Below are 22,424 nucleotides of genomic sequence, written 5' to 3' on the forward strand. Positions count from 1 at the left end.
TGCACTCAACACAAATACACAACTGCACACACCATAAATATTCAGGGTATAGTGGGGAATGGATTAAGGGAGACAGGTGGGGTTTTCAAGGAGTCAAGGAGAGGCTTTGACAGTCTGCATCACCTCTGCCACTGAACTCACTTATCTGCCCTCTTTTATGCTGTCATTAAAATGTCAGCATCTCAGCGTCTCTCCAATTCCTCTTTAAATCTGTCCATAACTCTTTGCATCGCTTGGCTGCATTCTTGATATGTCACTCATGCCATCCTCACCTCCCTTTCATTCCCCTCCCTCTCTCCAATGCTCCTCTAAATCACCCTCAGTTTCTCTCCATCTGTCCTCTCACTGTGATGACTTTCTTTTCTGTCAGTGAGTTATGAACATGCCAGACGCTCATGGGATCTGTATTTTCATGGCTCCATTTTATCTTTTGTTCTTTTTTGCTGCTATACCTGCCGCATTCACCGGTCAACTTCACACATCTGCAGCAGCTCTCTGCAGCAAGCTTACACACCCACTTACTGCACGCACACACACACAGTGGACACAAATTCCCATTTGAAGTTCAGACTCTGCTGCTGTGTCTGCAGCAAATGACCAGAATTCTTATGCATGCAAACTGACAAGCAGCATATATATAGTAAGTGCTAATACAACAGCACTCACCCATGGCTGAGACACACACAAGTACACTTACATGCACAAATATAGAGTTGCTACTTACAACACTTGATGAAATGGTAGTGAGACATTTTCTGAGTAAGTCAGACAGTCCACCAGTCAGATAGAACGGCTGGCGGGCAGGCAAAAAGGTAGGCAGAGAGTCAACGAGTCAGACAGGCAGGTAGTAGGTAGCTACAGGTTCTCAGAAAAACTAACTAATGCATTGCTTGTAACCGGCTCGATGCATTATTAATCTGGCTCCCTGCATGCTATCCACACTCAGTTCCCTTGTCTGCATAATTGACCACCAGCAGTAGCAGCTCCGGTTGCAGCCCATGCAGCATATACATGCACACAGTGTCAGACTCACACACACACACAGACATACACTCCCTCAGTCAACCCGTCAGCAACAGGGAGCTGCGGCTGTTTCTTGCTCTCCTCGCCTACAGCCAGATAACCGCTGCTCAGCGTCTTCCCAGCCATAGCCGACGCACGTGCTCCGCTGGCGTCACTGACTGACAGCCGGCTCAGCCCACCTTCAGCTCAACACACCCCCAATGACGCAATGCTCTTTACCTCCTTACACACCCCCTCCAATTTCTTCTACCACAAATGCACACACATATGCAGTGACTCATACAGATACACATTTCTGTGAAGTGTCCTCTACATTTTTAGCCAAAAAAAGAACATTTATTTTGTTTTCCTAACAGTAAGCCAGAGGAGTGATTGTAAGGGATGTTATTTGAGAAAATATAAAGAAAGAAACTGAGGAATAAAAATGAAGGAAATGCAGATACAGTAGGGGGAGCAAGAGGAAGAAAAATGAGCAAGATATGGAGAGAGGGAGCGTTCATTTTGACAGAGCTAAAGGACAGCTAAAGGGAGAAAAAGAGAGAGAGAGAAAAAGAGAACGCAAGGCGAAGCTGCTGCAGTGCGGCTTTTGGTGCGGTGACAGGTTAAGTGTTCATCAGTCGTCTTAAACTGGCTTCAAATTAACCACAGATAGCACAGTTTACTAGAACGACAGGGCATGAGACAAGAACATCATCACATACGCTTTAAATACATTCAACATGCAGCAACACACAATCACACCGTGTGACGCAAGATGAACTATGTGCTTGCAGCGTTAGTGTGTCTGTAGGGCAATCTCTGAATCCATGTTTTAAGGCTGATTTGCATTTATGAAGCTTTGCATGAAAGAAGATTTGCACAAGAAGGGCGAGAGTGTGAGGGTGAATGAGAAAAAGTGAGCTAGCAAAATGGTAGAGAAAGGCAGGGAAAAAAACTTAAAAAAAACACAAGCGTGAAAGATTTTAACAGGGCATGCAGTGTGTGAGGAGTGTGACACATTTAGAAATCTGTGGCATGCTGCTTGCACAATAACAGGTAACAAAGAATGACTTTTATGTGTGTTTTTTAAGCTACTATTTTAACAATGCTGTGCAGATGTGGTCAGATATTGAATAAGGAGGAGCAGTAGAGTGCGCTTGAAAGAGAATGAGAGAAAAAAATAGGAGTAAGATGTGAGTATGTGTGTCAGACTGGATGCTCGAGTAATTCCTGTCATAGGAAATCAGGTCAAACAAACTACTCGCAGCATCTTCTGCAAACTAAACTACTCCAACATCTACCTGAGTAAAACAAGATGCCAGGTGTGTGAGTGCATGTGTATGTGTATATGGATTAATGCCACCGGTGTGGAAGTGTTTCCAAAAATTGCACTACACCAAATATTCAACACACTGTTGCATGAACAACAGACACATTCACACATATGCTGCTCTCGCTAGTATTTTAGGTCAAGGATAACACAACGACTATCCCATTAACACTTTACTTATAACATCCAGACCCCACAGCAGTAGATCTGACAGCCAAATGTCATGCTATTTTATCAAAATGCCATTAAGCGTTAATAAAATCTTGTTATCTATGCCTGCGGTGTAGACATTTAGGATGCTGTAAAGGAGAGCAGCGACACACTGGAACACTAGTACAAAAGGTAAAACAAGGTCTCAATGTGAGACATCCTGCTAGAAGGCAAGTCAAATCATCTCTGGTGAACTAGCAACAGAATAGTGGGGATGGAGTCACGTACTGATAATTCGAGCCTCTCTACAGCAATAACTAGGTCAAGTACCTCGGCAGTGAGGTAAACATAAGACAGTTAGCATGAAGAAAATAAAGAGAGAAGCTCTTTTTCATGTATGACAGCTTTTTGAAATTGCAAAAATCAAAAGACATCAGGGAAAAAACCTTTGATTGGGCAAAGAACACTACTATATTATGCAGATGCCTCAACTATATTTTAATGTATCACAAATGGTTTAAGCAACATAACATGCATGATTTCATTCTTTGACATGTTTGACATCGGTTGTGTAGAGATTGTGCCTCGCTGCTTCAGTACAGCAGCGACTAATTCTCACTATAACACCTTTTGACCCAAAGAAGATGACAAAATCCATTCTCTTTCACACAGCTGTCAGCCTGCCGTCATCACCTTCAGGTGTCAATCGATACTGCGACCATGCTATAACCACAGTTCCTGTGGTAACCAAAGTGTTTGCACATGCATGCTTAAATGCAATATGTTTAACAGATACTATTGGTTCAGGATGCCCAATTCTGGAAATGTTCCCACATACCACAAAGCTGAAGGCACTTGGAATGTTTGAGGGTGATGCATTATATATGAAAAGGGACCTCTTTGTATTAATTATTAATGTAATATGATATATATATTTACACAAATAAATATTTATTTATTTTACCAGCCAAATTTTGAACATCTGAATATTATCTGTGTATGAATTCTGAATTACTTTCTTTGCAACACAAAAAAAGATCTTGTGTACTAGTTTTACCATCAGTCAATGTTAATGTTAATGTGAAAAACACACATAAAACCCTTCTGCTGATCGAATGCCTTTCTATTGATTATGTTCTCATGACCGCCTCCTTCTGTCTTTAACTCCTCCCTCCTAGTTGCTGGCAATCAGCAACAAGCAAGAGAGGAAATCATACATGTAAGCAGTTTGAAAAAAGCTTAAGCTATTGTTGCCCTCACATTTACTGACTGATTCTCCAATAACATAATTGACAAGTGGTTAGAATTAGAAAAAGGGCCCCCTGGACAGTGCTACATCTTCTTCTAGATACTACACTGACTCACTACCGCCTCGTATGGCACAAACTGAACGGAGAGGTACTAAAAAGCACTAGCTGGCATAATAACGTAATCTCTGTAACACCATAGACATTCTTGCTGTTATTTCTTCATATGTTGTTGAAAATATTTGAAAGTGAAACCTTAGGGATGCTACATGATCGCTTACACCTGGTGAGTTTTAGTGAACATGTTTTTTTCTGCTGCAATGTTGGAGTGGGAGTCTATGGGAACTCAGCCCCTAGAGGCTGCAGCTTGCATTGCAATTTTTAACTTGTCCTTATGTCTCAGTCCCAGGGTCTGCTTAGTCGTAACAAGCTAACCTTGTGACTGCTGTACAGTGTTATGTGTATGCTGTTGAGGGTTATGGCACTCATGTACTGTTGTAGTTCTACACTTGCTGATGTCACACCTGTTTGCTCCACAAGATTAAGGTCAATTTATTATGTGCATCCCTTCCTGTTAATAAACAGTGCAAGCCACATGCATGTTGTGTTTGTGAATATCTTACTGTACACATAAAGAATACATTTAAGGGTTTTAAATATCAGCTAAAGCTGAAAGTTTCAGACTTTTGTAACTATATTATTCTCAATGTTCTTCCATGCAAACACTGAAAAAAGCATGGAGAAATTTGCAGTACTGGAATTCACTTGAGGTTTCTTAGACATTTTTTACATGAATTAATAGTTAATGATTGACAAAGTAAAATTAAAAAAAGATAAAGTTTTTTCGGTCTACAGGCACTGTACGTTGCTAAATCACTTTGTGGGCTAAATAGTAGATCTAACATTGTTACTCAAAACTAGTACTTACTCTAAATTAAACAGGCAGCACCTTTTCTTTCTTTTTAGTAGTTAATTATAGCACAACTTAGTTACAATGTTGAATCAGAGCAATTAGTTAATTCTAACAAATTGAAGGTAAAAACACGTGACAACATACAATGGATACAGATGAAGGTAAGAATGGCCAAAACCAGTCCACAATGTCCATCTGCACATAGCTTTGCCAGAGTGACTCAGACACAGACAGTTGTTCATAAGCCAAGTTTTGCTTTCAACAACCCACAGCCACAAACCAAACAGCCATGGCTGCACAATGACATATTTCACCTTTATAAATGTGATTTGTGTTAAACAAATGTTAAAATTGCTTTTGCACATTATGAATTTTTCATTGTTTCATCCTCCAGTTATCGATGAGCCCCCGGTCTGCTTTAGAGGGCCATTAATTAGTTATTCAGGCAGAATTGTGTCATATATATGTGGAGCCTGCTGAGGCCGAGTCAGATTTAAAAAAGCACCCTAATTTCCATTGTAATTCTCTTGCCTTTATGAACTGTCAGTCTTCAGATTGCTGTAAGACTGACAGACTGATTCTTCTTCAGAAGAGACGAGATGGTGTCATGAAAGGCCATTAGTACAGTCTAGAGAATTTGGGAGACAAATGAACTAAATTAACGCAAGAGAAAGGTGGACAAGACAAAAGATGAGCTATAACAATTAAGAACTTATGAGTCAGTTTCTTTCTTCTCATGCACTGTTAGCAGAGCACTTTCTGCCTATAATACTGTGTCCCTCTTTAAATTTACTTCCTCTTTCCACTTCTCATCCACCCAAAAATTCTTCAAACTGAAAGAGAGTCCAGCTCTCTCTGTAGCTTTGTCCGCACACTATCTGCTCTCCAAGCTCCCAGCAACAAGCTGCTAGCTAACGAATCACACAGAAACATAAAGGTTGCGTGCAAAGCTTCAGCAAGAGACAATCACGAACCAGTCAAATAAAACAATAGCACAATTCAGTACTGGAGCAGCATAGTGAAGATACAATCCACTTTTTACCTTATAAGGTTCCTGAATGACTAACCTACAAGATGAAACCAATGACCACAGTCTTACACACACACAGACTGTATTAGTGACTCACTCACAGTTGGCTCCAACAACTAACCCACATAACCATTCGGCTTATGTTATCATGCTAAACTCACAGCTGTTCAGATTCAAGTGGTAATGCTCCCTAAGACTTCTGCTGTGCATGTGAGCAAATATGCACAAAAACATGCATGATACGCTGTGCACACTATGCCAAACATGCGCAATTACACTCAACCAGCTGTTTATGGCAAAGCAGAAACATCTGTGTGATGACAAAAATGTGCTGAAATATAAAGTATATTAACGTAATATAAATGGTGCTTACATTTTTTTAACTATAAATGAACCTACACACAAATTATACTAAAACTCAAACATAAGTGTTAAAATTACACTTAACCACAAGTAACAAGGACACACAAAAAAACACACAAATTCAGAGGGTAGAGGCATAATTCATGTCACCAAGCAACCTCCTTGAAATGCTGTCTCTCTTCCAGAAATCATAAACAAAGAACAACAGGCACAAAGTTCAAGATATAGAATAAAACAAAAACAATAAAACTCTTTCTTTTCCATATAAAAAGCTGCAGCATGGCTTCAGGCAATTAAAAAATAATACACTCTACAGGGACGAGTGTATTAGAGACTTTTGCTACAGGGAAGTTGTGTTCTCATAGTAAAAAGAAAGAGAATACCAAAGAGAGGGAGAGAGAGAGAGATTCTGCACAGCTCTCCACTATTGACCCACTTATGCCCCCAACCATGCCATCCAAAAAGCTGGCAGACTCTCACTCAGTCACTCAGCTGAGCTATTAAAGTGACTTAAAAGACATGCCAGTGTGGCTTTTATTGTTTGCTCTTCAGCCTACTGACATCCACACTAGTTTTTATGTACTTCTCAGTACATAACCCAGGATGTTCTGCTTATACAGAAACATAGAGTGACTCACACCTACAATACACACCTGGTAGCGACAGATTTCTCAGTTCCAAATTAAACTCTCAGAAATAGCCTCATGTATATTCATCATCCCTTCCCCATTCATAATTGATGCCCTGAGCCTACCATACAGTGCTGAGCCCAGACAGGCCGATTCTGCTGAGAAAAATATTTCTCCTGCTGTGTTTATAACTTAACACTCTTACACGCTTTTTTCTCCTCTCTGTTGTTACAATACTACCCTCACACTAGAGACAGACTAAAACAGGATGGTGTGGTTTTGGTCACAGCTAAGTGGCTTCATGCAAATATGGTTGTAAATTTCACTTTTAAAGACAAAAACAGTTTAGACAGTAGATGTTCAAAATATGGATACAACCCCACAACATAAGACAGGCTACATATCCACAGTTAGAGCTGAGAGCCATAGATTATGTTTTCCAAAATCGCCTAAATGTTGATCCCTTCTGATCACTAATGTAATCTGCTACATCCATATTGCCTAGGTCCTGACCAAAGCAAAATGACAGTGAATGTAGGATTTTAATTGACTATGATGTGACCCTTCAAGTCTAGCCATTTTTCCCTTAGAGGTCAGAGCAGGTCAACTTCCTCATTAATCACAGAGCCAAGTGAACGCCAGTAGCTTTGCCAATGAACTCCAGACAGTGCCGCAGTGCTTTTAGCAAGAATTTATCAGCTGCAAGCACTATGTCCTGTATAAAAATGATAACAACGACATTCCGTATGGAGATAAAAAACTCATGACAACTGAAAGCAACAGCGTACCAAGCTGCTAGACAAGCTCCCCAACAACATGTCTCTCTTAAAAAACAGGCATTCCATTTGTGTTGAACTCTAGCTCCTAAGTACTTGTTTTCACGGTAGCAGAAACCTTCTCCTGCACTCAGCTGTCCATTCCCAGCAAGAATCACAAACATTCTTTAACACTAAGCATGTTGTGGTATATTTAGTCCCATGACAACTGCATGGCACATCTGCCCTTCCTTTCATTCCCAGTCACACACATGAGATCCATGCACTTTACCACATACACATGTCCTCTCTCTATGTTCATATTACATGGTGTTGACCTGGAGACAGTTAAAGTGAAAATCCCACATGAACTCACATCACCCTTGTTATCAACCTTAGCTATTAGAAGAAGCATGGTAAAAAGAGAAAAAAGAAAACAGTCTTACCGGTGAGGAAACACCCGGGTACAGTGGAGAGAGAAATGTGTCTGTCTGACGAAAACCAAACGAGTGCCGCCTACCCCGTGCTCCAACACCAAATCAATTTCACACTCACTCACCTCCCCGCCACTGTGATGTCACTCATTCATCCCCTTCTCCGTAGCCATGGCAACTCTGCCGCTTGGAGCCGTTTGTTCTTTTTCATCTGTCATTTTTGCTCTCGCTCTCTCTCTCTCTCTAATTTCCCTCCCCCTCTCCAGATCCTAGTGAGCCCAGCCCACTTACTCCATCTGAGGGGTCCAGTTAACACCCCCAGCCTCTCAAGCAACCACCACCCTTTCTTTTCTCCGCCATCAAATCGCAGATTTTTGAAGAAAAAAAAAAAGTGGGAGGTGCCTGTGTTCACCTCATGTAGCATAAAAGCATGGATAGTTTTGTCTATTTATGTAGGACAAGCTGCGATGCCTCGAAACGAAAGACACAGAGCTGCAACAGTTTACCTGAAAATCACTTATTTCTCTTTTGCACACAATGAAACAGAAAACCTGAGAAGAGATTAAATTCACATATTTGTCTTGAACTCACACAAACAAGCTCAAACATTTTGCCCACTTACAAAGTGAGGTGATGAATAGTTAATGACCACCACCAGCATTACTACAGTACTTCACTGCTAATAATGCTTATATTGACCTTGGAAAGGGGGGGAGGAAAACGTGGTCACCACGAGAAAATCAAACAAAGATGCATACTTAACACCCACCCTTATCACCTTGTGTTCCAATTACAAGCTGCCTTCTCTCCCTCTCTCTTCACAGCCTCCACAGGCTTTACATGTTCATCAATTAATTACTTCAACCATTTCACTCTTGTCATTTCACTCTCCATCTAGCTGTCTTCATATTTTAAATCTATTTTTTGCATCTCCTACTTTCTTTCATCTTCAGAGTGTTCTATTCAACAACACATATAAGGATAATGAATTGATGGGTTAAAAAATTAAACATCTATTTATGTGGAGTGATAGAGTGAATATAAAATACCAGGTAAACAATGAAGTGGTAAAAGAAGGACAGAAATAAATTAGAGTGGCTCTAAAATAAGGGGGGAAATCCTCTTTGTTGCCTATCTGTACACATCATCTGTATTTTAATTAGCTTCCAGTGTTTTCCTCCTGGAAAATCTCTCCATCTGTCTGCATCAGTCTCAGCCTGCCATTCTTAATCTCTCAGATGCTTCTCACATAATTATTGGTGGCCTTCACCAAACACCAATAACTTCTCAGGCTTATATTTTATGCATAGACAGAGTTTACTGCAATGTACTTGACATCATTACAGGGAAAGGTTGTAATACAAGTTGGTATTCTCTATTATCAGATTTTGAAGACAAAACTATACAGTAAAGAGATTACATTCTGGATTACTCAAACAATAACATTAAGGTTACTTTATTGGTGGCAGTAAGAAGAGAGCCTTCACTGCTGATGCTAAAAACTAATCACCTCAGTGCTCCACATGACTGTACATGACTGAATACACAGATTAGGCTAAATGTTTAATAAAAACGTTTTACCTGTTAGACACCGTTTTAACGTTGAGCTTCTTCTGACACAGCTGATGGTTATTTCTTACACTTCAGCCTTATTATTCGAGTTTTACCCAGAGGCCTTCTTACAGGAAAGAAATGGTATAATTCAACAGACCGTCGACGGAAGAGCATCAAGCTAGCTGCGCTTGACTTTTAGCCATTACGGCTAACAGGAGCATTCTAGTTCCATGTCTGCTATCCAATGAACCACTCGCGCCTTAAGAGAAAGAGCCTGAAAGTCCACAGTCGTTCCCTGGTTAACTATAAACTTCATCACTACATCCAGCAGCAAAAAAGCGTGACCTCTTGTGCTTTTTTGCCTGGTAGTTATTGTTGAAACCATCACAGCAGGTTAGCTAACGTTACTGTCGGACTTCTAGAACGAGACACCGCTGCAACAGGTGCTGCGGTCTAAAGAAAGCCCCGCCCCTCATTTACATACCACGCAAATCAGGGGGCGGGGCTTGGATATAAATAAATAAATAAATACGGAAAATAAATAAATGAATGTGGAATAAAATAATTTTAAAAAATGAAAATATTCCTACAATGATTTTTTGATGTTGCCATATTTATTTTCACATTTTACTACAAGTCATACATAGTTTTTACTGTCAATGGTCACAACAACTTTACTTAAACTATAATTTAATGCTTTTTTAAGTGACCAGATTAGGCCTACTTTAAAATGTTCCTTAATCTCTCAGCTCTGTTAGTCTTGAGATTAACTCAGACTTGACATTGAAGAGTCAGACGTGTAACGATTTGAACTTACTACAGTAAACGACACTTTACATCGGTACTTATTGCCCTGTCACAGGGTGGCCACTGCTGTAGCTGAGCCAAACCCCCAACTACTCTGTTATAAGGTCAAAGCACAAATGTAAGGGATAAATGGAGGTGGAGGATGGAGACAAAGTAACAGGAGAGGTGGGATAAAGGCTGAGAGGTGAGAGTGTATTAAATCTTAGAATTGAGGTCTATCAGGGGCATGAAATTACCAGACTAGTAAAACACACTCACACACACACACACATATATATATATACCAAAAGATGGAACGTATAATCCAAACATGAAGCAATTCCACAGTATGGCCTAAAATGCTGCTGTACCTGCACATTATCCTTAGCTACAGAACTGTTATCTGCACATACAGAAATGAAGAGGCAGTCTTTTATCATCCCTTCCCCCACCCCTTCTCTTTCTCCACACCATATTACCCTTCACCTCAAATCTTCTCTCCTTCACTTCCCAATATTCTGTCATTAATCCAGCTAGGGACTACTTTTCTCCTTAAGAATTTGGCTCACACACTCTTTTTCATCCATGTACTGTCTCCTCTCGTCTTTTCACCCTGTGGACAACAGCTGGATCAGGAAATAAGCATAATACTAAAAAGGTATGTATCATAGCATTGTCAGAGGGGGGTATCATGCCCCATTAAGCAGCAGCCTAATTTGATTAGGGTTAAATGTGAGAGATGACATGTTTGAAACAAGGCACACAAACATCACAGCCAGACGTTATCTTTCATCTGTGCGTAAACTCGCCCCACAGCTTCACGAGCACATCAAAGCAACGTTTTTTAAAAGGGAATGCTTAACTGGTCCTGTTCAAATCATTAGCATGGCTCTGCAGCTGGGCTCACACTCAGCACTCTAATACACGCTGTCTAGCTACAGGCAAAGCAACCTGGTATAGGTGGACAAGTATTTGTGTGCGAGAAGGTGGGGGGCTCCATGTGTGCATGTGCATGTGTTTGTGGCGGAGGCTTAATAGTGATGGGTGCAGCGAAGCAGCTACATTTCATGCACCTGCCCTCATACACATTCCAGAAAGAGAGAGAGAGAGAACCAGCTGCTCCATGAGCAGCGCAAGTTCCATCTTTTCTGCCTCTCCTTCTTTTCTACGCTTTACTACGCTGCTTACCACCATCCCTTTGCTCCATCATACCCACCCAGTAATAATATCACCCTTTCAATTACCTTTGTGGCATTTTTACATTTCTCCACAATGAAGAATTCCACCGTTTAGCATGCCTCTATTTTCCCATACAACGGCTCTCTCCTCTCTTTCCTCCTCTGTCATTCATGTTCAGGTGAGAGGCGATCAATGTTCACACAGACACAAGTGTAGCACAAGGCAAGTCCTGGCAAGCCCTGAGACTGACCCTGACACTGAACTCTCTTACTGACACAGCGTACAATAATAGCCTTGGAAGGGAAACAAAGTCTGCAAGGCCAGTCACATACCAGCAGCAGCATGCTTGCATTAACATGAGGAAGTCTTCTATAGAAAAATGAGGTCACACAGGGAGCAGCTCCACTGACTGACGTCGTATATAGGGCTTGGTCAACCTTCATGTCAGCTGTTCCCCCTGTTTAGCATTAAACCCTCACAGGCTGCTTTGATGATATTGTTTCATCAGATGAAGGGGGGATATATCCAAAGGTTTGGATTTAATCTTAGCCTGCTGGAAGTGTTCCACTCCCAAATAACATGTTGTTGCTGCTGCTGCCAGCAGTGCTTCTCCCACCACCTGTCATTAGCTTTAGCTGCTGTTGGAGTCCACCAACTGTCCAACCAATCCCAAGGGGCTGGCTTAAAGGAATAGTCTGAGTATTACGCTATTCTTGAGATCATTTTTCAACTCATGCACACATTTGAGAAGACAGATGAGAAATGTTGTGTATTATCTTAAATTTCTGCCATTCGGCAAGGTCAGGTGATTGTAGGACTCCACAGTACTAGTGCATAAATAACAAAGATCAATGTTGTGTTGTGGGAAATGTAGGCATGAAGAAGAAGAAAAAAAAAATCTCTGTTTTTGCAATTTTGATGTTAAGCACAACCTTTTTTTGATGTTAAAACACTCCTCTCCTCCTTTTGCTTGATTTAGAGACATCTGTCTTAAGTCAAAGTTCAGCAATTATAAATAGCACATATTGGTATGGATTACAGTTTGCGCTAATCAGATTTAAGGGTGAGATAAATCTATGGCTTCCCCAGATGGGTGGTAACCCTCTTAATCCCACCCTACCCCCCTCATTTGTCTGCTCAGTCAGCTGTCTACCCTCTGACGTCATACCAGCAGCACATGAAATGTATATGTCTACTCAGTGACTCTGTACATATGTGTGTGTGTGTGTGTGTGTGTGTGTGTGTGTGTTTTTTTTCTGATGGGCTTATTGGGAGGCTGTCTGTCACAGGAGCTGCAAAGGAAATCTAGTAAGAGTGGTCCCAACTAAGAATAGATCGACTGGTGGACAGACAGAGGGTTAGAGACAGAAAAATGTAGACAAAGGCAGACAAGAGCCTAATACTGTCTCTCCTGGATGAAAATGTTCACTTTATGCTGTGTTGACTTTTGCTACCACACAGCGCTCTCAAGTATTTCCCTAGTTAATCATGCAAGAAAAGGTGTCGTTTAAATCTTTCACGAAGCCACAGGCCGTGAGCATTACAACACAGCCGGTGGGCTGTTTTACAAGAGTGAACCAGTGTGGAGCCTGTGTATTCCTTGAATACCTCCAGAGTTCTGACAGCAACAGATCCATCAAGAAGCCCTCTTGCAAGGAAAAGCCTATGCAAAGCCATGGTGTCCCCCTCCTTCCCCCCACTGCTCCACTTCATCCTCTCACACTCATAAATCAAACCATAATTATCAGTGAGGGTGGTGACTAAGTCTTGAGACCATGTGGCTCAACAGCTGACCGCATGGGACTGGGCGTCTACAGAGACTACAGATACATCAGACATGAGCTTTTTTTCTTGTTACACCCAAAGATCTGCAAAAAGGAAAAAAGCCCAGGAAAAGCAGAAGGAGAGATAAACAGCTGGAAATGGGATTATTGTAGCTGGGATACATCTATGCAACGATGCCAGACACAGGGGACCAAACTCTGGCTGAGCAAGAGGACAGATGGATGTAACACACACATACACACACACACATCTTGCTGAAAATAAGGTAGTGACTGAAACAGTTGATCCTCCCTGTACATCATTGATTGATTTTTTACACATTGTTCAACAGTCACAACTTTGAAATATATCATCCCATGGGATTAACACCAGCAAATTCAACTTGCAGTGCTTGCTCTCTCTCTCTCTCTCTCTCACACACACACACACACATATACTGGAGTGTGTTGACTTTCAGCCTGAATGAGGCCATCTGTGAGCTGCTGTGAAACAAAAGCAGAGTTTTTTTGGGGGGTAGACACTCCAAGAGTGATGTTCTGTCGGATACTCAGCTATGTTCTGTCACACACAAGCAAAGGCTTCACAGACCATAAAATCTATTCTCCTGTCTGTCCACTACTGTCTTTCCTCGCCTCACTTTGTCTAAACACTGACACATGGACTCACATAGCACAAGTTGCCCAAGGTTCTAAGAAACTGGGATGATTCCCAACTGACATTCAGTACCCTAAAGGTTTTTTTTGGAGATGTGTGTGTGTGTGTGTTTGTGTGTTTTTGTGTGCATGGAACAAGCCAACAAACCTGTTTCCCTTTTTTCCGCACTGCCAGTCTGCACACATTGAACATCAGCAAACAAGAAGAAAAAAAAACATCAATGGGAACAAAAGCCAGAAACAGAAGTGAATGCAGACCGAGGCAGAGATTTGTTTGTTCAGTTATGGAAACACACTTTTGCAAAAGGATAAATTATTCAAAAATGTTTTCAGCGCTACATCCCAGCAATCCAAACCATCAGGCCCAACAGAAGCAAAGAAACTCTCACATATTCACGCACAGCTGGAGACAAGCAAAAGAGTGTTATCGCCATACCTCAGTGTAGCATTACCCCCGCAGCTCTTATTGGTGTGTTCCTTCCAGCTAGGAAATAAAATCCAGAGAGAGCCTGCAAAGATCTGAAACACTTAGAGAGAGAAATCAACTCCCAGCTCCCTCTGCTTCTACACCAACAGGCTAAAATCCTCCACTGACATCCCATCACAGAAACAGAGAGTTAAAGGGAGAGAGGGAGAGAGGAGGAGGAAGGAGGGGGGAGTGTGCCAGTTTGGGTGAATAAAGCGGAGTAGTTGAAAGGAAGAGAGAGCACGAGTCAGAGAGACAGAAAGAGAGAGAGAGATTTAAGAATTTGTCAGTGAGCATGTGTTTGTGTGAGAGAGAAACGGGTGATACAGGAGTTTAAATCTCTAATTACAACTGCTTATCACGAGCCCATCAGCAGATGGTGGGAATATAGAGTGAAACAGGACTTCATAGGCTGCGCACTACTCTCTGCTGCACTAGTTCTGTGTCTGAACAGCGTAAGTAAGGGAGGAGATCCAAACATTCAAACAATGGAGTGAAAGTGAAACCATAGTGAAAACAAACAATGTGAAGCAGGTGTGCACCCTTTGACTCCCCCTGCTTTTTTTCTCCTCTTCTTCATTCTGCTCTCAGTTTAACCTTCACTGTTTGCACCGTTTCTGATTAACATGACAAAGGACGGCTGGTGCACTGATTGAGAGAGACTGATCAGAATATATGTTGCTTTATCCTGTGACCAAGTTTATATAGTTGAATCTACAGACTCAAGCTGTAGATTGTGGAGTGTTGCACCATACAAATGTTATATTATAGCCTGCAGCTAAAATATTGCCCCTATTCATTATCTTGATTTAGCACGTAAGCACTCAATAAAAGCTGTTCCTTTATCTGAATTGTGACAGGTTAAAGCTGTTTTATTTTATTTCATTTATTCATTTATTTTAACATGCTTATGTTTAGTTCAAAGCAACGCAATGTCCTCTACAGAATAAACAGTGTTTTTCTCTTCTGAAGTTTTTTTTTGTATTTAAATATGCAGTAACAAGAATATTTGTCTGCCTGACCAAATAATGTGCAAACAATGAGATTAAGAAAAGAAATGGTGAAATAAAGCCAAACTACCAGATGCCTGGGGGGAAGGGAGAGAACAAAACACAATCAGCATGGTTATAAAAAGATGATAAATATACAAAGGTATTCATCTGTCTTCTCAAATGAAGTTCAGTAATGGTTATTTCTTTTGCTATTGTTTTTGCATCGAGCAATTTATTGATGAATTATGAAGAGAAATAGGATAAAACTGTCCAAAGAATTTCAGAAGGATAATCGTAATGGAGATGGAGAGTGGAGGTTAAAGGAGGCTAGAGCTGTAGTAAACCAAAATCCTTCCGTCTCTGTCTCTGTCTCTCCTTCTCTTTTTTTAAAATCTACTCTGTAATAATAGGCTCATCTTTAAGAAAAGTCTGACAAAGTTGAGCAGTTACAACTTTTTCGTTTCACACATGGAGATTTCACAGCTGCCATGATTTGATTTTATTCCAAAGGCTGCAACATATGAATTATAGATCAGGGGAGAAGATCTAAAACCGATCAAATGGTAGCAACATTAAAAACAAATAAACCTCTTATTCTGCTGGGTCAGTCACGTTTTTTCAGATCAAAAACAATTTTTTTGAGTCTCTTAAAGCTAAATCAATAAAAAAACACAGCATAGAACATGATGTTTAGAATTTAGAGGGACGGATGGCACGATCCAGTGTGTTGATAAACCAAATCCTCACTTAAATGAGAAATCCACACAGCACTGCTGCCAGTTCAGCTGGATGGTACTGGATCAGCCTGATTACTTTGGGCTGACTGCAGCAGATCGAAGTAATCCCCAAATACTACATGGAACAACCACGCAGTATATTAAAGCACATTGAGACAATGTGAGCGCTGCATATTTTGTCAGTATTTATACTAGAGAACTGAAGATGCATAAGTACATAATGAGTGCCTAAAACTGTGTGAGTAGGCTGTTTCTGCAAAAGCTGCACAGTATGAATACAAACATGTTTTTTTTTATTATTTCAGAAACAGAGCGTGCTTGGTTTCATAAGCAGGATTCAAGGATCACCTTATACCCTGTCATCAGTCAGACCTGTCCTGGAGCTGGAGTAAAAATACAGAGCGATGCTCATGAGTGTTTTAGCCTGCGAAACTAGTGAAGGTAGCAGACTTCAATAGAGTGGAAATGGAAGATTTTTTTTTAGTTTACCTGGTTGCATCAGAACAAATCCTTTTTAAAAAAATCTTTAAAAATGATATTTAAATTCTTTAGACTGGGAAAAGGTGCTACTGCACTTTAACATCCAACAGCCGCCTTGTGCAGGACCTTGCAACTGTGCTGCAGAGATATAATTTGAAGTTAGTATGCTAATCAGCTGATGACATCATTTAATACCGCTTTGTGGGAAGAAGTGAGTCTATTTAGAAAATGCAAACGATGGCTGAAGCTGTTTGTGTTCAGCTCTTTGAAGATCTGGATTAAAAGAAGAGCTGACTTGGTAGGCTTTCTTTTTAATAGCACTTCTGCGTCCTCTGACATCAGTTGATGGTCAGAAGAGGAAGCATGGTTCCCACAGAAAGCTGTTCATCCAGTATATCATCATGCAGGTCGGTTGTTTGATGACTGTAGCAGTTTCTGGCAATGGTACACATGGCCATAGAAATGCCTACAGCTAGATGCAGATTCATTTTTATGTACTGCTCAGACATGAAAAATTGATCATAGAGTAGCATCATCTTTGAAACTCATGGCTTGAAAGCAGAATTTTTTTGTCAAATTGTCAATCATTTTTTTTAGTAAATTTTTGGGATATTTATTGTGTATTTATTATTTCAACTCTGTATCCTTGCAACGTGCATGTGAGAATCATACACAGGGCCAGCATGTGTACACAGCAGGTCTCATTTCCTGATTCTCTGGTCAGACGCTGGTTTTCTCTTTTGAGAGCCGAGCCCACAATGACATCAGCTTCCGCCAACATACAAACCGTCACCATGGCACCACACAAAGACATTTCTGGCTCAGACTGAGGGGGGGGGTGAGCATCATGCTTGACACATTTATAGTAGAGGTCTGTGCTCCATTCTTTTCTTCTCTTATACCCTCCTCCTTCTTCTTCTTTCTCTCAATTGCTGTTTGTCCAGCCTCCTGCTCTGTTTACCAGATCATCAAAGGGCTGTTCTGACTTCTGTGGCTCCGGGTTCCTGGCCTGCTCTTCCTTTGCATTTCAGCATCATGGTCTCTCTTTTTGCTTCTACTCACTCTTCCACTAATAGCCTCTGCTTTCCATTAAGTCCATTTAAATTCTTTCTTTCCCAGACTTCTATTTTAGACATTCTTTTCTAGTTAAATGGAGCCATGACTCTAAGGGCAAAGTGCCTGGTGAAGAAATGACCACCCACTGGGCTTTGTCTGACTCTGAGCCCCAACGGACAGAGAACCTGCAGTAGTGTGTGTGAGAGTTATAGATAGACATGGCAGGTAGATAAGAACTGATAAATACAGCCGATATTAATGATAAAATGTATGTTATTTCTTTGAGAGCATTTTCAATTTGAAAAAAATCTAAAAAATAATTTTTGCTACATTAAATTCTGCGTTTACACTTAATTCCCAGTTGGGAGCAGCCAGATTGTGCTGTAATCCTTGTTTTTGTATGTTTAGGGTGGTAAATCTATGGCCTAATTAGCAGTTAACATCCAAGGACAATCTGTCATGTTTTCAGCACTTCCTACCACAGTCTCACACAAAAAAGGCCCCATACAAGACATCCAGAATTTTTGGATTTGAACTACAATCTTGACCTTTTCTCCACAATGTAGATGGAGCTCAGTGGTCACCATTTTGTCAGTGATGATGCCATCATTGCTGGTGTAGACTACTTTCTGGATGTCCAAGACTCTGACTTATACAATAAAAGGGATCCATAAGTGTATTCATGCTGACAAAATACCTCTAATGGAGAGAAAAAGCCTGAGAGGACATTAAGTATTAAGTATTTTTCAACAAGTATGTAAATGAAAACATTTCATAAATCATTTTGTATTACATCATGTTTTGTGAGCTAAAAATATACTTGATCTTTCTTGTTCCTGCTGAACCTTCCAGTGACTTGGATTTCTCTGTCCTCCTTGTGGCCAACAATAGAACAACCGCCTTCACCCACGAATCTCTTGTGCAAGAGTTGTCACTTTATTGCAACTGAATTTTTACATCGGTTAGACATAAAGAGTTTAAACACACCACTCTTGTGCTCAAAGTATTTACAGTAGAATAAGATGTAACAAAGCTGCTGCAGAGGGAAATATAAGATTACTGATGTGTATAATATGAAACACACTATAAGCGAGTTGGGACATGCCCTGTTTGTGATTAAATGAACATAATGAAGGTAAGAAGTAAAGACCTTAGCTTATTGTCATCTCCGTGTCAGCTCAGGCAGAACAAGCTACCAGTCACATAGTCTGTCACTCAGCCAGTGGATGTCAGAAATGGCTAGTTCCTGTATTTTTCTCACGACACAAAACACTCAGACACCAGAACTGTGTGTCATGTTGTTGCATCTCCTTCAGCAGTGTCACCTCAGCATCCCCGGGGTCCGGTGTGAGGTGACACACATTAAACCAGCTTGACAGCCCCCAGAAAGGTGGTGTCTCCCTCCAGGGACACGTTGGCTGTGGGCCGTGGGATCAGGAGCTCCAAGTAGTCCCCAACCTCCAGCTTCACAATACCTGAGGGATTCAAATGTCCATTTTAGACCTTGAACTGACATTTTCATTTTTTTTCCCAACCCACAAGCATCGATCCATGTTCCTGACACACATGCACAATCTTTTCCACAGACACACATGCTGCATAGTTTGCAAGAGGACAAACTGATTGACCTCAATAAGAGCTGCTGGTAAAGGGGTGAACATAGCTGGATGCAACAAAGACTACCTCCTGTGTAGCAGGTGTTGAAAGAATACTCAGAGTTCATGCTCTGGATGCAGCGGAACAGGAACACGTTGGAAGACTCATCTCCCACAACGTTCTTCTTCCACCGGATCACCACATGGCCCATTGCAAAGGTTCTGTCCCTGTAGTCGACCTGTACACAGCACAATTACTGGGTTAAATCCATGACCTATGGATGGCAAAGCATTTGCTGCTTCATCTAATGTATGCAAGCATAATTTGCATTTTTCCCCTTTATCTGACCTTCCTCCAAGGTCTCTTAACCAGCTGCAAGCAGGGATTGAGCACACCCTTTTTTTCTGCATTAAGTGTGTGTGTGTATTTGGAGGAGGGTGGGGGGTGCACATGGTGAGCAGAATGGTGAGTTGCAGGCAGACTAGCAGCACCCCCCTGTGGAAAAAACAGGGATATGACAACGACCTACCTGACTGTACACAAAGTAGTATCCCTCCTCTCTGACTAATATGCGGTCACCGTCTGCCTCCAGGGCGGAACCTCTCCTCAGCCCGGTCTGCCAGGGGATACCTATGTATGGTTCTTGGGAAATTTCTGATCCAAGATGTAACATTGTATTAACTATTTCAAAGCTAAACATCTGAGTTATCCGGTTTTCAATTAAGTTGCTGTTTTGTATCTGCAGCATAGACTTTTTTTTAAATGTAAAAACACCAGGATGACTGATACGTCTACATGAAATTCAAATGAAAACAATAAAGGGTGGTACTGTACCTTTGCTGAAGGTTTTCCTGCTATTGTTTGCCAACAATTGAATGCAAGACTGATGAACTGGGGAAAAAAAACATTGGACAAGTTAAAACTGGCCAGAGCATACAGCTAATTATTTCATGGCTGCATTTTGTCCCTCCTGTTCCTTCCGTTTTTCTGCCTACTGTCACTGTCAGCCTACAACAGCGGTGTAACTATTGGATTGTTAAATTGCTCTTTTTAATAAATCATAGTACAATGAAAGTCATCTTAAAGTTAATAAAGTAATTACATGTTAGTCAATTTGAAAGTGGACGATGTTTTTTGGAACTTTTCTTGCTGCGGCCTGTAAAGCCCCATGAAGCAACCTTGTGATTTTCAGCCTTATAAATAATAAATGTGACTCAACAGTATAGAAAATGAAACAGAAGTCGTCAGTCACACTGTATATTTGTCTTCATATTTGTAAATGAAAGAATAATTACATTTTACCAACTGCCTGTTATGCTGGTGCGTGTCTTACCTAGCGTCTCTGTAACAGGCACCGTTCTCCTCAGCCTTGTTAGAGCGGAGGCATGTTGAGACCCCGGTTGGTGCAGGGGCTCTTGGTTGCTTCTCCTGCTGCTGATGTTGTCAGTCTGCATAAACACAACTCAGTACATGAAATACAGTTTTTTGTAAGTCTTTCTTACTTAGTGTCGATGGGGGCTTTTCTTCTTACCTGGCCTCTGTGCCTGACCTCCTGTCCCTCCTCCCTCCTGCGACAGATGTCTGATCTGAGTCCCTCCACCTCAGCACTGAGAGCCACCAGTTGGTACAGGGACAAAGCTGAAAGAGAGGAGGAGGTGACAGCTGCGAGTGCCAGCAGGAGAACTGGCCAAGACAGCCTTCCTTCACCTGCACCTTGTCCAGTCCTGGGCTTCACACCTGACAAAACTGCCATTGTAAGGCCCATGCAATCTCCAGAGAACTCACACTGGCAGCATGACAAGCCTCACGTCTGAACTACGACAAACAGAGTAAGATCAGCAAAGGTGGATGGTTTTCCTCTGTCATCAAAAGCCTCTAGCCTTACTTAATTCCTGTTTTATAAGCAGAACAGACTTCCTTAACTCTCGCTTTTGTCGCTCAGTAGCCGGACCCAGCTCAGAATGAGGGACTGCGCAGGACGAATACAGTACAAAAAAGGGCAAAACAGCTTCCCCTCTAGTGTTCCGCTCAGCTAACCACACTCACTGCTTCCTGCCTGACCAGCAGCAGCACTGACATATCTCTCCTTCATTTCTTTTCCTCCTCACAAAACATATCTTACCTTTTAACAAGCCGTCCCTGTGGATGGACACAGGCAGGAGTTGAAGCTGTATACAGAAAAACAGATGGAACGATTAAACATTGTGGGGCACAGACAGTATGTGGTATGACTTTGACATGTACTGAAAGAAGGAAGTAACAGCAACATAACAAAACAAACAATCTATTCCCAGAATAAAAAAAGTGAAGTGATTTCAAGCGAACTGTTGCATTAAAAACAACAAAACAAAAACAAAAAGATTTTTAATGTATCAATTTATTGCATGTTACAGTACAGAAAATAGTAAGTGAAAATGTGTGCTTACAAAAAAATTTGTCGACACTTTTGAAATAGAAAAGAAAGTCAGAAATGGAAAATCACTGAAGACAAAGATGGCTCAGTCACACGTCTGTCTGCTCAGCATAACCATCAAAGTCTCTTCAGTGTGTGAGTCATGACAGATGTACACAAAGTCAGTCAACACTTGTTGCAGATTTGTTACAGTAAGACTCGGTGTAATCACATGCCAAGTTAATTCCAAATCATGAGAACATTTTCAGCAGTGTGCATTCCAATGTATTCACAACCATAGGAACATATACAGATCTTCCATAGTGCACTTGCACAGTACCTGGCTTATGATTTATATAAAAATATGAAAAGACATTCAGTTTAATTCTTTTCATGAACAGGGTGTTGATAGCTACAGCGCATTTGGATAAAATTAAAAAAAAAAAAACAATATTGTTTTCATGATTCAATTTGTTTTAGGCCAGCTGATAACACAATAAATCACATCATTTTGTTTCTTGAATGAAGTGATGGTGCAAACTAACAGCAGGAGTCTACAAAACAAAGCTTGTGGAATAAAATTAGTGTATATTCACATGGTTGAATTCAGATTGACTAACTCAGCATATGGATTTAATATAATACAAAAAATCTGTTCAGTGCCACCAGTGGAAGAAAAACAAAATCACACAAAAAGAAGAAAAGACTTATCAATACACACCATGTTAATTCAAGACCACCATTTACATTCACAGAAGCCTTCAGACATTTTTTTTTTCTCCATGTTATCACATTGACACACACATTGTCTTTTTGGTGGTCAATATTTTTTTTCTGCATACTGTTTACAAACAGCTTTAAATATGGCTAAGGAGATCTGTTGAGTGTATTCAAA

At 40.9% G+C, this 22,424-nt stretch overlaps 2 protein-coding genes across 5 annotated transcripts in view; both read right to left on the bottom strand.

Moving 5' to 3' along the window:
- Positions 1-14,373, bottom strand: part of myo16 (myosin XVI) — a 77,771-nt gene extending 63,398 nt beyond the window's left edge. The window contains exon 1 of one of the 2 annotated variants that reach the window (XM_028393506.1): positions 14,247-14,373. Coding sequence is in view for 1 of the 2 variants with exons in the window: in XM_028393505.1 (XP_028249306.1) it covers positions 725-752 (28 nt within the window). In the remaining variant the exon portion in view is untranslated. Of the gene's footprint in view, positions 1-724; positions 779-14,246 lie in introns of those variants that run through there. The other variant, XM_028393505.1, reaches the window with a different exon arrangement.
- A 4,081-nt stretch (positions 14,374-18,454) lies between these two features.
- tnfsf13b (TNF superfamily member 13b) lies at positions 18,455-21,337 on the bottom strand. 3 transcript variants are annotated; one of them, XM_028393550.1, is made up of 7 exons: positions 21,260-21,337; positions 20,669-20,952; positions 20,471-20,585; positions 19,972-20,028; positions 19,667-19,791; positions 19,225-19,375; positions 18,455-19,016 (listed from the first exon to the last, which is right to left on the bottom strand). In XM_028393550.1, the coding sequence occupies exons 2-7, from the start codon at positions 20,900-20,902 to the stop codon at positions 18,904-18,906; spliced, it is 795 nt and encodes a 264-aa protein (XP_028249351.1). In that variant the 5' UTR covers positions 20,903-20,952; positions 21,260-21,337; the 3' UTR covers positions 18,455-18,903. The 3 variants fall into 3 exon arrangements, with proteins under 3 accessions (XP_028249351.1, XP_028249350.1, XP_028249352.1); XM_028393549.1 differs by lacking the exon at positions 21,260-21,337 and adding an exon at positions 21,023-21,109; XM_028393551.1 differs by lacking the exon at positions 21,260-21,337 and having other exon boundaries at positions 19,667-19,767; positions 20,669-21,108.
- Positions 21,338-22,424: the final 1,087 nt, after the last annotated feature.

Source organism: Parambassis ranga, chromosome 21, assembly GCF_900634625.1.
Source record: "Parambassis ranga chromosome 21, fParRan2.1, whole genome shotgun sequence".
NCBI lineage: Eukaryota > Metazoa > Chordata > Actinopteri > Ambassidae > Parambassis > Parambassis ranga.

What these genes read in the sequence shown, in the direction of transcription:
- tnfsf13b (XM_028393550.1), bottom strand. Translation starts at nt 20,902, where the DNA reads ATGGGCCTTACAATGGCAGTTTTGTCAGGTGTGAAGCCCAGGACTGGA. An exon ending in CAGGAAAACCTTCAGCAAAG is followed by an intron (nt 19,792 to 19,971) that starts GTACAGTACCAC and finishes ATCTTGGATCAG; the next exon opens with AAATTTCCCAAGAACCATAC. An exon ending in CAACACCTGCTACACAGGAG is followed by an intron (nt 19,017 to 19,224) that starts GTAGTCTTTGTT and finishes TGAATCCCTCAG; the next exon opens with GTATTGTGAAGCTGGAGGTT.